The sequence below is a fragment of the Caretta caretta genome, chromosome 5 (assembly GCF_965140235.1).
Source record: "Caretta caretta isolate rCarCar2 chromosome 5, rCarCar1.hap1, whole genome shotgun sequence".
NCBI classification, from domain to species: Eukaryota; Metazoa; Chordata; order Testudines; family Cheloniidae; genus Caretta; species Caretta caretta.
In genome coordinates this window covers 4,949,181-4,967,659 of record NC_134210.1, presented here as the reverse complement: position 1 = coordinate 4,967,659, position 18,479 = coordinate 4,949,181, and the positions used below count along the sequence as shown (strand labels likewise).

Here is an 18,479-nt window from a genome sequence, read left to right as displayed (position 1 = left end):
AGATTCTCCGCTCAAAGGGGGATCCCCGCTGCAAATGGTGGGCCATATAAAAGTGACACAGCCTTACGCTATTCATACTTTGTACTGTGATCTCCGTAGGGTCAACAGAGGAAAGATGTGTGTCCTCCCCAAGTCCTCCTACTCTCTATATAAATGGTGCTGTTATTAACCAAGGGGCCAATGCTGCAAACACTTGCTACTGAGCTTAGTGCTTACAACTTGTTTTGGATTGCACGCTCTTCAGGGCAGGGTCTGTGTATGGAAAGCACTTACCACTTTGTGGGTGCTACTACCGTCTAAATATCTCATAATACTAAAGAATCTATGGGTATGCCTACACTTTGAGATGGAGGGGTAATTTCCAGCTTGAGGAGACACATCCCCACTAGCTCTGATTATGTTAGTATGTTAAAAGCGGTGGTGGTACGGGCAGCAGAAGTGGCTAGCTGCCCTGAGTAAGTATACATCCGAGATGCTAGGCATGTAGTCAGGCTGTTAGCCTGTCCCACCACCATAGCTACTGCAGCTATGCACTATTATTAGCATGCAAGCTTGATCAGAGCTAGTGCAGGTTTGTCTCCTCAAGCTGGAATTGACACCTCCAGCTTGAAGGGTAGACTTGCTCTAAGTAATCCCTTTGAAGTGAATGGAGCTACCCATGATAGTAAGCATTATGCCCAGTAGTGGTTGCAAGATGGGGCCCTAACACGGCACATTCTGAACTAACTTTGCCACAGCCATTGTTCCTCCTGGAAGCAAAAGCTTTTGCTGAGATGTCCATTGCTGTTTGAACACAAGGGAAATGAGCTTGAGGAATCTGGAGATCTTTTTATACTATATGTTCCATTCTATGCATCCGATGAAGTAGGCTTTATACTATATGTTACTGTTCCAGCTTTAAGAGCGGGCTTGTATTTATGGCTCTGTCTTTCCATTCCAAAGGAATTAAAAGAGGAAGTTACACGCATCCTGACAGCCAATAATCCACATGCTCCCCAGAATATCGTCCGATACAGCTTTAGGGTAAGTGCCGAATGGTCTGTAAATCCAGTTTCTGGTGGCAGACATTTGCTGATTTGTGCTTAACTCAATTTATAACAAGGTAACATGTATTTTAGTGTGGATTTACTTTATTTACCATATACTACTAGCAGTTCCTCAAGGGCTTTTGCAGAGGATAAAAGTCTATAAACATTAACATAATTGAGATGGCAGTTACTCAACAAGTTCTGAAAGTGAATGTAATTCGTGCAGTTAATCTCATCTGATAAATTATTCCATTCAGTAGTGATGAGAGGAGAGAGAGGATTCTTTACAGTCGGTAGTGCATTTATAACTCAATATCTTCATAGCATGTTCCAGTCTCATGAAAATATATGAGAGTTCAAAAATATGTTTTGTGCAATCAATGCCAATTCAGGGCCAAAGTGGGGAAATTAGTCACCAGCCTGAGCTGCAGAGACCCATGGGAAAGCTCCAGGAAGGATTGTGCCTTATGAAGTCCAATTCCTCCTTTCAGCTTTCCAGTGCAGAAGGTGCATGCCCATTCTTCATCCGTGTGGAGCTTCCTACTCCCCCAGCATGTTCAACTAGCTCTGTGGGTTCTAGAAGGGGAGGGAGGAGTCATGGCCATGCCTCCTCTTCTCCCTCCTTGGGGTGGTTTGCACCCCCTGGGGCATGTGGAGGGAGCAGTCCCCACAGTGTCCCAGCTGCAGTACTTCAGTTGTCCCTAGCCCTTGAGTAGGGAGCTCAAAGGCTTGGGAAGGCACTTTGTTCTCTGGCCTCATTCCTGTGCGCCTGCGCAAGGGCCAGGGAGAATTTGGCCATGTATTTACTCTATCTAAGAAAAGAAATTTAACTAGTGAGAGGAGCATCTGGCCCACAGGGAGCAGATATGGGGCCACAGCTTCCTCTCCATTACATTGGCATGATTTCACTGACTCCAGTGTTGTGGCTGTGTGTACCAGAGAGGAGAATGTGACCCAGGGGGGTGAGTTATTCATGCCTTCAGGACCTTCTCAATGACTGCAATGGGCTTGAAGTGGGGCTATGAGACTTCCCTTGAAGCTGTAGTCCAATTAGCTCCGAATAAAGCAGTGTTTGTTTTAAGGAGCATTGTTACATTAGCACTTTGAGTCTGCAATGTCTTCCTCTTGCTTTTGGGTGCCACTTTGGGTGTTGATATTGATCTACAGAGCCCTATATGGTTTGAGTCTTAGGGTATGTAATGAAGGTGCAATTGTCGCCAGCAGAGACATAGCCGTGCTAGCTTTAATCTAGCTATCCTGGGTAACAACAGTAGAGTAGACACGGCAGCATGGGCTTAAGCACAGGTTACACCCCCCACGTTAATCGGTATTATGTGCATTGTATTAATATTGTATATATTGTATTAAATATGAACAGTTATCCTAAGTGACACATATTATGCTCTTCCCACAATTCTGTTAACTTATGTCAAGATATCTATGTCTATATCTATGTCTATATTCCTCAATACTCTGCAAAACTAAACATAGCTTTTGGCATGAGCAAATATGAAACCTGTTAAAAGCTAGATTCATGAAGGATGTGTCCTAGTACAGGTTGGGTTGTGCTTTCATGGCTCTTAACACTTGAAATGTGGGATCCAAACCTAACGAGAAGAAATATACGTCATGGGATAAGAAGAACATGGTAAAAAGTTGATGGGTGAATTTGAGTCTTGGGTGATGTATAGAGAGTGCTTTTAGCTCGTAAAGAACCATGCTATAAATACGGCTAGGTTTGAATGCATATTTGGGAGCACACCTGCTGTGTAAGGTGAACTGCACACTTCAAGAAAACTGCTTCCCGGAAGGAGTGGTATGTATGCCTCCTTTCTGCATTTTACTACTTTGTCTTTAGACAATAAATGGGCTAAGTTTGGTTATTTGGTGTTGAACATTTTTACTAATATACTGCAAGTATAGTCAAGCAATTGGGTATATTTTAGACAACAAGACTATGTACGCAGGCTCCCTAGCAGGCTTGCACTCTGGTTGCTAGCTTGTGCTGATGCCCATGCCACCACATCTTCACTACTATTGTTACCTGTGCTAGCTAGATTAAAGCTAGAGTGGGTACGCCTACCTGTGCTACAATCAGACCTTCACTTGCAGTGTAGATGTACCCCGAGACTTTGCATCATTGCAACAGCTGAAGTTAGCTGGTGTGCTGCTCTTGCTGACAGCCACAGATTTGGCCATCTGGTAGAGGGCCCTGTCATGGGGGAAACCATCCCTTTAAGAAGGAAGAGGCCAATGCACCTGTGACTTATTAGCTGCCTCCCAGTTGGGGTGAAAAGAAAACACTTGAGCCATATAAATGGGGGGAGATTGAGACAGTGGAAGGTTTAGTCAGGAAAAGGGCAAGTGAGAGCTGCATGGGAGTGAAAGACTGGCCGGTGAAAGCTGCCAGAGACCAGGAGACTGTAGGAGATTTCTGAAGGAAGCTGTTGTTGGTTGCCCGGGGAAGGCTAACAGCAGGAAAGCAGCAGAGAGATCTGGCTGACCTCCTCAAGCCAGAGAGCCAGTCCTGGTAGAAGGAAAGGAGAGAGCCCAGGTGTGGTGGAAGATGCCAGTGTGTAGTATGTGTTACGTCTGTGGACTAGATGTTGTGTTTTAAGGACGATCTGCACAGTGGGTGATAAATGGACTATGGTTTTGGGCTTCTGTTATATATAAAAGCACTATGTTTTCATATAAACCAGCCCGAAGGAGAGGTATTATTGAGGCAGGTTAACAGGCCAGAGGGAGTGAGGGATGCCCCCCTGGTGGGGGTGAACTTCCAGCAGAGAGACTGTGAGGGTCCCCACTGGGAAGTGTGAGGTTGCACTCTACCTGGAAGGGCTGGGGTGGCTGTCCTGATAAAAGGACAGGAGAAGACACAGTCGAAGAGCCCAGGTGTGGTGGAAGATGCTGGCGTGTGGTGTGGGCTATCTTGGTGTGGACTAGAGGATGTGGGATTTTAAGGACTATATACACTGGGGTGTGAGAAATGGACTATGTTTGGACTCTTATTATGGAACATTTGAACATATTTTGGTAACAAACTGGCCCCAAAGAGGAGCATTACTGAGGCAAGAAAGTTAGTGTGGAGTTCCTGTGAGTCTGAGAGAGGGAAACTGAGGCAGGTGCACCTGTTCTGCTGCAGCCTGCTGCTGAAGGGTGCTCCACATGGGTCTGCCTTATTACAAGCCTTTACTTGGCAACATGCTCCACCATAGGTCAGATAAGTTGCCTTTCAGAGCATGAATTTTACACTGGTGTAAGTGACAGGAGAATCAGGCCCCGGGTGTGTTTTCCACACGTCCTAGCTGTTTTGTGTGCTGGTGACAGTGATGGTGTTGGGGAAGGTGTTACCATTGCCAGCACCATCTAATCCAACGTTGTGATGGAAGACTGATTTGTTCCCAACAAAGAATGTGTCTTGCGTTGTTGGGGTTTTTTTTGGTTCCATATTGTTACTGACTATGAAGCAGCAGAGAATTTGGTATAATCTTCAGATATTAATTTGAGCCTGTTGTACTGGCAGTTGGAAGATCTTGTTCTAGCCTATAAACTGAGCATGAGGGATGTGAAAGCCATTGACAGTGTTTGCATTAGGGAAAAAAGGTGACAGGATGCACCCTGAAAGGGCTAGCGTCCCTCAACTTTTACTCCACAGGTTTCAATTGGCAACACTGATTAACTGGCATAACTGGCTCAGGGATTTGATCCAAAACTCACTGAAGTCAGCAGAATCAGACCTAAATCCCTCCAATTTGAACATGGATGAACTTCCTTGAAATGTCCCTGATTTTTCTGTCCCCGCTTGCCTACCCCAACCTGGCCCCTCATATTGTTTATTTGTGGTCCTGTATACCTTGAGGCTGTCATAAATATAAAGGGAAGGGTAAACACCTTTAAATCCCTCCTGGCCAGAGGCAAAACCCTTTCACTGTAAAGGGTTAAGAAGCTAAGATAACCTTGCTGGCACCTGACCAAAATGACTAATGAGGAGACAAGATACTTTCAAAGCTGGGGGGTCGGGGCGGGGGGGAAGGGTTCTCTCTGTCTGTGTGATGCTTTTGCCGGGACCAGAGCAGGAATGCAGGTCAGAACTCCTGTAAAGAGTTACTAAGCAATCTAGTTAGATATGCATTAGATTCTGTTTTGTTTAAATGGCTGATAAAATAAGCTGTGCTGAATGGAATGGATATTCCTGTTTTTGTGTCTTTTTGTAACTTAAGGTTTTGCCTAGAGGAATTCTCTCTGTTTTGAATCTGATTACCCTTTAAGGTATTTATCATCCTGATTTTAGAGAGGTGATTCTTTTACTTTTTCTTTAATTAAAATTCTTCTTTTAAGAACCTGATTGCTTTTTCATTGTTCTTAAGATCCAAGGGTTTGGGTCTGTGTTCACCTATGCAAATTGGTGAGGATTTTTATCAAGCCTTCCCCAGGAAAGGGGGTGTAGGGCTTGGGGGGATTTGGGGGGGAAAGACGTTTCCAAGTGGGCTCTTTCCCTGTTATTTTTGTTCAATGCTTGGTGGTGGCAGCAATAAGGTCCAGGGACAAAAGGTAAAATAATTTGTACCTTGAGGAAGTTTTAACCTAAGCTGGTAAAAATAAGCTTAGGGGGTTTTTCATGCAGGTCCCCACATCTGTACCCTAGAGTTCAGAGTGGGGAAGGAACCTTGACAGAGGCATAAACAGTAGTCTCAGCACTATGTTGGCTTGGAACCTGCAGTGAAAACAAAGGTGAATAACAAATGCACCCGTTTTATCAATATACAACCTGATCAGCTTTACTGTCTACAGGCAAAGATTGTGCCCGATAAAATCATTAGTCTGTCCAGATTTGATTTTTTTGTCTTCCTCCTCTGTAGGAACGAGCATACAAGCCAATAAGCTATGTGGACCAACTGGCTATTCACTTCTCCTTAGATGGGAACCTGTTACTCAGAGACTCAGATGAAGGCAGACGGCAGAGTGCCAGAGTATGCTTGGAACCAGGTAGGTTTATGGGACACTGATTCAGTAAGCGCTGGTGTAGCTTATTCTGTGTGTGACAGTGAGCACGCTGCAATCTGAGGCCCGGGAATGGAGCAGCACTTATTTCTGCTAGCAGTCTTCTTTGCGGAAAAATACTGTTTAAAACACAAACTGTGTATTTGCCACTTCTGACAGTCTGCAAGCCAGGTCTGCACTAATACAAGGAGCTAAGACTTTCAAAGCACTCTAGAGGATTTAGACAATCTTCCACCCAAATTAATGGGAGATACGTGTCTAAACCATTAGGCCTTGTCTACACTACACAGTTTTGTTAGCAAAAGCTGCCTTTTGCTGACAAAACAGTGGAGGTGAGCACATGACAAAGCTGCTTTTAGTGGCAAAACTTTGCTGTTTTGCCTACAAAATAAAACCACCTCAGCAAGAGGCATAAAGCTTTTTTGTGGCAATATTAAAGCGACAAAGCTGTCAGTGTAGATGCAGCTGTTCATTATGTCGCCATATTTGGCCTCCCCCAGTATCCCACAATGCATGCCGTCACCGCTCTGCTCGCTATTTTGAACTCTGCTGCCCTGCATCTAGCTACACAGGCATGCGCCACTCCCCTTTTTAAGCTCCGGGAAGCTTTGACATATCTCAGCGTGGAGGACTCACAGCTGAGGAGGATGTGGGAGAACTCGGGAGGGAATCACAGAACCATTAATGTGGAATGACAGGTTTCAGAGTAACAGCCGTGTTAGTCTGTATTCGCAAAAAGAAAAGGAGGACTTGTGGCACCTTAGAGACTAACCAATTTATTTGAGCATAAGCTTTCGTGAGCTACAGCTCACTTCATCGGATGCATAAAGTGGAAAGTGTAGAAGATCTTATTATATACACACAAAAAGCATGAAAAAATACCTCCTCCCATCCCACTCTCCTGCTGGTAATAGCTTATCTAAAGTGATCACTCTCCTTACAATGTGTATGATAATCAAGTTGGGCCACTTCCAGCACAAATCCAGGTTTTCTCACCCCCCCCCCCCAAACTCATTCTCCTGCTGGTAATAGCTTATCTAAAGTGACCACTCTCCTTACAATGTGTATGATAATCAAGGTGGGCCATTTCCAGCACAAATCCAGGTTTTCTCACCCCCCCCCCCCCACAAACTCACTCTCCTGCTGGTAATAGCTTGTCCAAAGTGACCACTCTCCTTACATTGTGTATGATAATTCGACGTCTCCGACTCAAGGAATATTTCCAACATACCTCTGAACAACATACCAATCCACAGAGACCTCCCTACCAACACTACAAAAAGAAGGATTCTAGGTGGACTCCTCCTGAAGGTCAAAACAGCAGACTGGACTTCTACATAGAGTGCTTCCGCCGACGTGTACAGGCTGAAATTGTGGAAAAGCAGCATCACTTGCCCCATAACCTCAGCTGTGCGGAACACAATGCCATCCACAGCCTCAGAAACAACTCTGACATCATAATCAAAAAGGCTGACAAAGGAGGTGCTGTTGTCATCATGAATAGGTCGGAATATGAACAAGAGGCTGCTCGGCAGCTCTCCAACACCACTTTCTACAAGCCATTACCCTGTGATCCCACTGAGAGTTACCAAAAGCAACTACAGCATTTGCTCAAGAAACTCCCTGAAAAAGCACAAGATCAAATCCGCACAGACAGACCCCTGGAACCCCGACCTGGGATATTCTATCTACTACCCAAGGTCCATCAACCTGGAAATCCTGGGCGCCCCATCTTCTCAGGCATTGGCACCCTGACAGCAGGATTGTCTGGCTATGTAGACTCCCTCCTCAGGCCCTACACTACCAGCACTCCCAGCTACCTTCGAGACACCACTGACTTCCTGAGGAAACTACAGTCACATCGGTGATCTTCCTGATAACACCATCCTGGCCACTATGGATGTAGAAGCCCTCTACACCAACATTCCACACAAAGATGGACTACAAACCGTCAAGAACACTATCCGCAATAATGTCAACCTGGTGGCTGAACTTTGTGACTTTGTCCTTACCCATAACTATTTTACATTTGGGGACAATGTATACCTTCAGATCAGTGGCACTGCTATGGGTACCTGCATGGCCCCACAGTATGCCAACATTTTTATGGCTGACTTAGAACAACGCTTCCTCAGCTCTTGTCCCCTAACGCCCCTACTCTACTTGCGCTATATTGATGACATCTTCATCATCTGGACCCATGGAAAAGAAGCCCTTGAGGAATTCCACCATGATTTCAACAATTTCCATCCCACCATCAACCTCAGCCTGGTCCAGTCCACACAAGAGATCCACTTCCTGGACACTACAGTGCTAATAAACGATGGCCACATAAACACCACCCTATACCGGAAACCTACTGACCGCTATTCCTACCTACATGCCTCCAGCTTTCACCCTCACCACACCAAACGATCCATCGTCTACAGCCAAGCTCTGCGATACAACCGCATTTGCTCCAACCCCTCAGACAGAGACAGACACCTACAAGATCTCTATCAAGCATTCTTACAACTACAATACCCACCTGCGGAAGTGAAGAAACAGATTGATAGAGCCAGAAGAGTTCCCAGAAGTCCCCTACTACAGGACAGGCCTAACAAAGAAAATAAGAGAACGCCACTAGCCGTCACCTTCAGCCCCCAACTAAAACCCCTCCAATGAATTATTAAGGATTTACCACCTATCCTGAAGGATGACCCAACACTCTCACAAATCTTGGGAGACAGGCCAGTCCTTGCCTACAGACAGCCCCCCAACCTGAAACAAATACTCACCAGCAACCACATACCACACAACAGAACCACTAACCCAGGAACCTATTCTTGCAGCAAAGCCCGTTGCCAACTGTGCCCATATATCTATTCAGGGGACACCATCACAGGGCCTAATAACATCAGCCACACTATCAGAGGCTTGTTCACCTGCACATCCACCAATGTGATATATGCCATCATGTGCCAGCAATGCCCCTCTGCCATGTACATTGGTCAAACTGGACAGTCTCTACGTAAAAGAGTAAATGGACACAAATCAGATGTCAAGAATTATAACATTCATAAACCAGTCGGAGAACACTTCAATCTCTCTGGTCACGCGATTACAGACATGAAAGTCGCTATTTTACAACAAAAAAACTTCAAATCCAGACTCCAGCGAGAAACTGCTGAATTGGAATTCATTTGCAAATTGGATACAATTAACTTAGGCTTGAATAGAGACTGGGAGTGGCTTAGTCATTATGCAAGGTAGCCTATTTCCCCTTGTTTTTTCCTACCCCCCCCCCCCCAGACGTTCTTGTTAAACCCTGGATTTGTGCTGGAAATGGCCCACCTTGATTATCATACTCATTGTAAGGAGAGTGATCACTTTAGATAAGCTATTACCAGCAGGAGAGTGGGGTGGGAGGAGGTATTTTTTCATGCTTTTTGTGTGTATATAATAAGAGCTTCTACACTTTCCACAGTATGCATTCGATGAAGTGAGCTGTAGCTCACGAAAGCTTATGCTCAAATAAATTGGTTAGTCTCTAAGGTGCCACAAGTACTCCTTTTCTTTTTATTAATGTGGAATGTTGCTCTCCCCTGGCAGGCAGGCAGAGTGGCTGCTGCTGGGAGGCAGGGGTGGGGGTGGAGAGACTGCTCAAGCTACTGTCTGAACTTAAAGAGACAGCATGCTGACACACTCTTCCCCCAACACACCCGTCCCCAACACACGCTGTGTTTCTGTCTCTTCCCCTCCCCCCACACACACACTCTCTGTCTCACTCTCTCCCCACCACACACACTTCAGTTGAGAAGTGGTTGGCAATTTAGTAGGATGCCCGTGGAATGATGAAATAGAGAAACCTGCATCATGTGGTGCTGTACCTGCCCCATGAGGCATTGCAAACCCTTCCCAAAGCCCCCTGCGGCCAGTTGCACAGTGGGATAGCTACTCACAGTGCACTGCTCTCTGTGTCGATGCAAGAGCTGCTAGTGTGGACGTGCTCTGCCAACACAAGGAACATAGTGTGTACATGCAACAGCAGTTTAATTACAGCGCTTTAAGCATAACTTTTGTCGACAAAACTCTGTAGTGTAGACATAGCCTTACATTCCTTTGAAAATCTCATTCACAAAGGTGGAGTGGTACCGTAATTCAGGGTCTCAAAAAGTATGCCACCAAGTAGTTCTGCATTCGTGTTCCATGCTGGGCAATGGAATCTTTTAGGGAGACCCTAGCATTCCTGCTGCCTCTTAAAATTGTCTGATCAGTGGAACAGAGGACTGCTGATGGTGAGAATTAACTGAAAGACTGGAACTGGCCATGGATATGTGCCCTTCTAATGTGGCAGCTGCTAGGCCCAAGGGCACCATCTTACAAGCTCCTGAGAATTTTAGTTACCTGTGGGTCTCTGGGATTTATGCTCCTTTCTTTGCACCAGTGTTGAAATCTCTACCAGGATTTAAAGTAAATCTGTATGTAAACTGAATCGTCAATGCATTGAGTGTGTTCATCCCCTCAGTTGATAGCAGCACATTCGGGATGTCAGATAAGGCTCTAAGAGTCTGTTTGGAAGAGGAATAGGTTGTTGGATGGATAGTCTTACTAGATATGGAAACCATGGTCTCCACAATCAGTGAGAGTTCAGATGGATAGAGCTAGATACCTGGACTAAGACATGCTTCTCTAACATGCTTATTACATTTTTTTTCCTGTCCACACGTGACCCTTATTAACATAATTTGGCCACAGCCATTCTTCAGAGCCATGTTTAAACATAGTCATTTTTGTAGGGTAGACAAAGTGTTTCCTAAAAAGGATGCAGCCCAAATCAGAATGTTGAGTGAGATGTGATCTGAATTCAGCCAGGAAATTGGAACCGCTGCAACCTCTTTCTAGCGAGGCCCTGACTCTCTCTCTGCGGCTTTGAACAAGCCGAGTCGCCTCATTAGGTCAGTCCTCTGTAAACTGGGGACAGTAATACTGACTGACTTGGCTGGCAGGGTACTGTGACGACTAATAAGCTAGGGTTTGTAAAGTGTTTTGGAGATAAAAGGATGCAGTATCTTTGTATTCATGTTGTGGAAGATGGAAAGTGTCTGCAACACATAAAGGTGTGTATTAGCCAGAGATGATTAACATACTTGTGTTGTTGTCAGAACTGGCTCCTGTTGAGTCCACAGTGATAGAAGTTGAAGAGGCAGAGGTTAAAGAAGAAGGGAGCAAAGAAGATATTCCGGTAATGCTTCACAGCTAACTGCAAGCTGTCAATATGATTTTAAATATTAGATTCTGAGATCAGTTTGTATGTGTCTTTTGGCATAAGCAGCATCACCAGAGGAAACTCCATGCTTGCTTACTTTATCTCTGCTTAATACATGTAGGTCGCATCAAGGTGGTCTGCAGCCAACCTATTCTTTAATATGGAGGTGCTGCTCGTGGAGATGACAGATGCCCGCATACCATGCTTTATGTTGAGCCAGATGCGCCATCCAGATGAAGCATGGTTTGCTGGGACACGTCTCTGCAGACAGCACTTCTGTATTCAAGCTGGAAAGTAGTTGTAATCAGTTCCATTTCGTACACATGAAGTGTGGCCCCTGGGTTACTAGCCAACTGCTGATGTGAATCAGAGCTGAGCAAAGTTTGGAGGTCATTGGTTTCTACTACCACAATACTTTTTTGTTTCATCCATTTATAAGGTGCCTATTACAAGGTATCTAAGTGCTGTGCAATGAAAAATAATACAAATTCATACAAATAAAATGACATAAGAACCAGACAGCCATATAAAATAGAGGCCAAATCCTGTAAACCAGGTAAACCACCTGCAACAGGATCATTTTCTAGCTTCATGAGAGAAACAGAAACAGTGTAACTGAGGCAAAAACAAAGCATGAAGATGTGAAAGGATCAAACATAAGACAGCTGAAATAACTGAGATTGGGGCGTGACCTAAAGGCAGCCAATGAGGAAGGGACAATACAGTAGGAAGTTCACTCCTTCCCCAGTCAGTATTGAACCTAGGAACCAAGAGAGGACTAATTTCAGGTGACTTTAAATGCCTGAGAGGGGGATACAGGCAATTATGGAAGTACTAGGAAACTAGGATTATAAAGAGCTAAATATATGAGATCAAAGGCCTTTGAACTATGTCACTGGGTGTCCAATAGCCAGTGCAGATCACAAGGAGTGGATGTAACTAACTCACTATTCTATTCAAAAGAGCAGGCGAGTAGTATCACTTTCTGCAACTGTTAAAACCTCTAGATCAGATTCAGATGGATCCTAATTAGGAGAGCATTACAATAGCCCACCTTAGATTTGACAAATCCATGATGATCATGGAGATGGCTATAGGTAGGAGAGTTGTGTGGACTTTTCCAAATGAGTTAGTGGTGATAACAACCACACTCAACCGTTCTTGCATCTTGGATCTCTGTGTTTAGGGAGTGGCTGAGGGTGATCTCCAAATCCCATACCCATGTCACCAATGGTGGCCTAGACCCTGAGTAACAGGTTTCCTCTGCTAAGTACCAGAAGTCCAGCATTCCAAGGGATAGGCATTTTGAAGTTGAAGAAAGATCTCTGATCCACTTCAGTTCTCAATTAAGCATTGCTTTATTCTTCTCTAGGCTGTATCAACAGAAGAAGCAGCTGAAGGGGAAGAACCTCCTCCCCCTTTGTTGAAGGAACAGAAGCTCACCAACCAGTTCAACTTTTGTGAGAGAGCTTCACAGACTTTAAACAATCCCGTGCGGGTATGCTGCCAATCCTGTCTCTTTCGATGATACACAAGCATGTGTTAGTAAAATCCTTCCTTTGTGACTGGAGTCCAGATTGTTTGTCTGTATGTCTTCTCCTGCAATCACTGCCAATATTAGTGGGGAAAAGAATCTTAACTAGTCGTACCTAAAACATTTGGGATGGGGAAGATGGTGACACAGAGTAATGTTCACAAGATGGATTCTCTTATGTTCTGTCAGAGGGGTCTGGGGCCTTTGCAAATCTAGGTAGTAAAATTTCAGCCTCACACACATGCTTGGGTGTAACATTTTTGCACTTGTTTCCCAATACCAGAAAAGGAAGGATGGTCCAGTGCTTTTGGCACTAGCCTAGGCCTTGGGAGATCTGGGTTCTGGTCCCCTTTACCCCACAGACTTCCTGTGTGACCTTGTGCCTTGATTTTTCATCTATAAACTAGGGACAAAAAAGCACTTCCCTCCTCTCTGGTGTGTTGGGGGAGCTAAATACATTAAAGTTGGTGAGGTGCTCAGATACTTTGCTAATGTGAGCAATTTAAGAATGATAGATGTTCTCTGCTGCTGCTTTACATAAGCTCTCCCCCTATCCCCACAGTACATGTGTTTGCTCTTGCCATGACAGAAGATCAATACAGATTTGAGTCCTAAGGTTCTGAAATGCCTTTTATGCTGAGGCCACAGTCTTTCCCAATGGGTGTGTCTCTAAGGGTATGTCAGATCGACGTATGCATGCAAACTTTGACTGGTAGCACACTAAAGTAGAAGTGTAGCTGCAAAAAAACCCAAAGAAACAAAGCCGTGGTGGGCAGGCAGAATGGACTGGATGCGTGAGTAGATGCTCAGGTGGGACTGTGCTCAGGATGGTTAGCCCATCCCACCACCTGTGCTGTTGCGGCTACACTTCTCTTTTTAGCACACTAACTCAATCGCAGCTAGCATGTGTATGTCTACCTGAGCTGGAATTACACCTCCAGCTTGCGTGTAAATGTGCCCACAGAACCCTCCCTAGCTGATCACCATGCATGTGGTGCTGGACCCAGTGAGGAGGTCAAACCAAACCTTCCCCTGAGTCCAAGATATTTGTTGCAGGGAGAAAATTCCCTCCCTTTCCCTGCAGTCACATAGCCAAGTATCCATCACTTCTTCAAAGAGCCAGAGTTCCTGCAGCCTTTCCAGCTAAGGTGTGTTCCCTTTAGATCTCATTGGTCTCCCAACCTGGCCTAGCTAATGAGAAAAATCAAGGTGCTGCAGCAATTAGTGCTGATGATTTGGGTCATGCTCTTTCCTCAGAGTCAGTACTGAACTGATGCTCTAGGACAGTGCTAAGGGGTCTTGCGATGCTGGACATGCTGCCTTTCAAAAGCAATGTCAATCCAAGTTCCTGACTACTTGTGGTTATTGAAGATCTCATGACATGTTTTAAAAGAGGAGGGGTGTTAACTCTTGTGTCTTGGCTCACTTGAGTAATCGTATTCTCCCGAACTAAAATGCCCCGTAGTTTTACATGACCACAGAATTCTTTACGTTTTGTTTTAGAACCAAATTCTGTTCTCAGCTATGTATGTGGAGTTCGACTGATAATAATGGGATTTGCTTGGGTGTATTTAAAAGCAACATGTGGCTCTTAAATTATTGTGTAGTGTTGCTGTTAAAGATGTGCAGCATTCCATCCCAGAGACTGCTGCACCTCAGAGGTCAGTGAAGTGATATGCATATGGAGTTATTCAAACATTTTCCGACTGAACGGTTTTCCGCCAGAGAATGTCGATTTGATGAAATTGAAATGTTTTGTGGGAATGTACCAATTTCATTGAAATGTTTGATGGGGGAATGATCACAACATTTTGTTTTGACTTTGACTTTATATTGTGTCATTTATAATATAAAAATACAAAGGTTGAAACACTTCAACTTTTATAAAATATAATAGTCAAAAAGAGAAAGTTGGAATGAAATACTTTGACCTTAACAAAATATTTGTAAGGTCAAAATGAAAAATTTCAGACTATTTAATTTTGTGAAAAATTCCAAGATTTCATCCCAATTTGGGACAAAACCAAACTTCAAAATCTTGGAATCTCCCACAGAATGGGAAGTCCGTGTTCTACCGAGCTCTCTCTCTATTGTTGGAATCATCATTTAGTAACATTTATATAGCACTTTGGGATCCATTTGGATGACAGTTGCTATAAAAATGCAACACCAGGATCACTCCCCCTGCTTGGTAAATGAAAACTCTAGGCTGCTTCCACAGCTGGACTCTTCTAGGGAACAATGCTTCTGCTAAAGGAGATGGGGATTTTCACCACTGTCGTCACTTACAGATTCACTTTCATTTATATTATTTTTTAGGAAAGAGAATGTCAAATGGAGCCTCCACCTAGAGCAACCTTTTCTGCCACGGCTAACCAGGTAAACCTTTTTCCTTTTGTTGTATGCAGCATAGCAGTAGCTGTGTCAGTCCCAGGCTATCAAGTTGGTCCAATAAAAAGATAGTACCTCCCCCACCTTATCCCTTTTCCTTTTTGTAAGTTTTTGCTGTATCTTTAAGGGGAGTGGGATAAGGGTCTGGAGAGGAAAACGTGGTGATGTAAGTAATCCTGTATATGTTTTTAACAGTGGAAGGCATTCAGATACTACGGTGGTGGGTCCAGGTCTGGAACGAAGACCTAACAGAATAGAATTATTAATATACTTGAGTGTGGCACTATAATAGGAAACAAAATGAGGTTGTGAGGGGCCTAATGTGGGTTGTCCCCAACTGAAGACAAATTGAGAGAGGTTAGGCTGGCATGGATATGTCCTTTGGAGACCTGAGAACTGCATTGGGAGGATGGCCCTTGCAATGATCTCAGGTGGAAGACGACCAAGGGGGAGGCCAAAGACATGGTACCTGGACTAGATATCAGCAGATCTTAAAGAGTCCAATTTGCACAACAGCCAGGCATATGATTATGAGTTTTGGAAGAAGGCTATAGAAGTTGCTGATACCAAATAGGGAAGTGGCAATAAAAAAGAAGTGTGGCACTGTTAACCCAGGCTCTCGTCTCCTGCATTACTCCTAAAGAGTGAAGGTCTATTCTCCCGAAGAGCAAGTCTCAGAGGTTCTATGTCCAACTAGTTATCACCCCACTTATCAACTATGAGCCAGCCTCTCCTCCAGTAAGTCTTAAAGGAACATCTAGTGTATGGAACCGCCAAGGATTTGCTTCCTATTCCGGGGAGTTTTCCGTGGAGTTTACAAATATTTGCAAAGTGCAAGATTGTGGGTGTTTTCCATCCATTGTCTAAACCATCTAGGAGAGGAAGCAACAATTTTTTGTAATGCCTGGAGCCAAATGCAGTAAGAAATGTAGTAAAAAACACGGCCGGCCAGATTTGCGGTCTGTGTAAATTGACATAGCTTCACTATAGGTGATGGGGCTATACCAATTTACACTAAGTGAAGATCTGTCCGCAATTTATTGTGTAGTATTTTCTCTGTCTCTTTAAAAAGCTTTTTGAAAAAATAAATATTAAGCTAACACTTTTTACACCTGAAATTCACCAATGCTTTGGCTGAGTATGGAATCCAGCCAGTTTCGCTGGTTGTTTCATAGAAGCTTAATGGTCTATTTGTGATTGTTACTGATATCTGACAGTTGGCCCAGTTTGTGCTGATTTGTCCATTGTACTGGAGACACAACAGTGCACAGGAAAAAGTATTAATTTGACTACATTAACTGAAAAAACCTCTAATGTAGCAATGTGGTATGGGAAAGGGAAAATGCACCTTTGTTATACTGAAAAACATTGCCCCAGATTATTCCTTAACTGGAGATCCGAGCATATAATTAGCATGATGTACAAAGTTCTCGTCTGTTACAGGCTGGAGGAGTTCTCTTCTGACCATTTTCTGATAATGCGACTGCTTGGGAGATTGAGAGAACAGAACTGTCAAATTAATCAAACCACAGCTGAGATTTTAGATTAAGATGCTGAAAATTAGGGGGAGAAGTTTCTGCTTAATTTTTCTAACCTCTTGTGAAATGAAATGGATTTGAACTACTCACTTTCTCAGTTCTTCTTTCTTCCTTTTGCTCTCTATCCTCTCTTAACTATTCCTTTCTTCCCCCTCTCCTGCTCTTGCCTTCACGTGACTTTCTATACAGCCCCAAAGATTTGGAATATCCTCCAACTTCTTCCCCTCCCCTCACACACCCTCTCTTCCTTCCAACCCCTGACTAATATACATTCTGCTGCCCATCTTCATTCCGATGTGGTCTCCTCCATTTTGTGTTTGAAGTATTTATCCATCTATCCATTTGGTCTGTCTGAATTAGATTGTAAGCATATCAGGGCAGGAATCTTGCCTTTCAAATGGTTATAAAGTCACATATCTTCTGTACAGCACTCCATGACTAGACCCAAGCAGAAAAAAAGTGTCCTCCTGGATCCAGTTGGAGAAGACATTCTGTGCTTGTGGGGCAGCTGGGCATGGCAGAAGGTGTGAAGCCATTTGCATGTTTTAGCTGGCTATTGCCTGCAGGGTCAGGCTCCAAGTTGCAGGGTGCTAAGCGGTTACAATTGAGTTTCTTAATGCAACACTATAAGTTACCTCAGAAGCAGCGGCCTAATGTGCTTGTTCCATCTATTAAACACTGGTGAGTTATCCCAAGCTGGGGTGACAGAGGAAATCCTGGGGAAGCAGGGCTTTAAAAATCCTGGGGCTCAATCCTGCAGTCTGTATACAGGAAAAATGCCCATTGACTTCATACTGATTTCAGTGGGAGTGTTTCTGGTGTAAAGACTAGTATCTTTGTGAACGTATTGATGTCTGGCATACTTGTCTATGTTTGTTTGCTGGAGTGTAATGAAGTCACCTATTAGATTAGTCAGGAAGTCCTGACTCTTGTTCTTCCTCTCTCAGTGGGAGATCTATGATGCCTATGTGGTGGAGCTTCAGAAACTGGAAAAGTCAAAGGAGAAAGAGAAGCAAAAACCCCAAGTTTCAAAGAAAGAAGACAAGCAGAGGGGAAGAAAGTTAACCTCTCTAGAGTCTCAGGTACATGCCATATGTGTAATTTATCATTCTGGGCAGAATCAAGCATGCATATAAAACTCCAACCTGGCTGAATGTTAGCAGCTCAAACTTGCCGGGGGGTTAGCTATCTCTGAGAGCAAATAGTAATGCAGTGAGAAATTCAGAAATTGTTTTTTGCATATGCACAGTGTGAAATTTCCATTTTCAAGTTGCTGTACTCTTTATGGGAATGTAAAAAATGCCAAACCGGAACACTGATGTGAATTCTGTTCTGTGAGTGAGGTTTCTGCCTCTGTGTTACAGTACAGTTCTGTCACTGTGTAAGTTGTTAGACAATGCAAATATGGAAGAACAGGATGAAATCAGTAGAAATATTGGTTGAGATTTGCAAAACATTTTAAAGGGATTTGGGGTAAAATTTTCAAAATTGAATTCAGGCTGCAAGTCACTCAGGTGCTTTTGAAAATGTTACCAGTTGTCCATTAAAGTTACATTACATCCTTGACAGGTTTCAGAGTAGCAGCCGTGTTAGTCTGTATCCGCAAAAAGAAAAGGCGTACTTGTGGCACTTTGGAGACTAAGGGTATGTCTACACTACAAAATTAAGTCGAATTTATAGAAGTCAGTTTTTTAGAAATCGTTTTTATATAGTCGATTGTGTGTGTCCCCACACAA

At 43.9% G+C, this 18,479-nt stretch overlaps 1 protein-coding gene across 3 annotated transcripts in view; it reads left to right on the top strand.

Annotated features, from left to right (window-relative positions):
- DNAI1 (dynein axonemal intermediate chain 1) overlaps positions 1-18,479 on the top strand; it is a 259,683-nt gene that overhangs the window by 28,126 nt on the left and 213,078 nt on the right. For all 3 annotated transcript variants that reach the window (XM_048851944.2, XM_048851946.2, XM_048851945.2), the window contains exons 4-9: positions 943-1,023; positions 5,891-6,017; positions 11,177-11,256; positions 12,653-12,778; positions 15,134-15,193; positions 17,691-17,825. In XM_048851944.2, the coding sequence (XP_048707901.2) occupies positions 943-1,023; positions 5,891-6,017; positions 11,177-11,256; positions 12,653-12,778; positions 15,134-15,193; positions 17,691-17,825 (609 nt within the window). The remainder of the gene's footprint in view (positions 1-942; positions 1,024-5,890; positions 6,018-11,176; positions 11,257-12,652; positions 12,779-15,133; positions 15,194-17,690; positions 17,826-18,479) is intronic.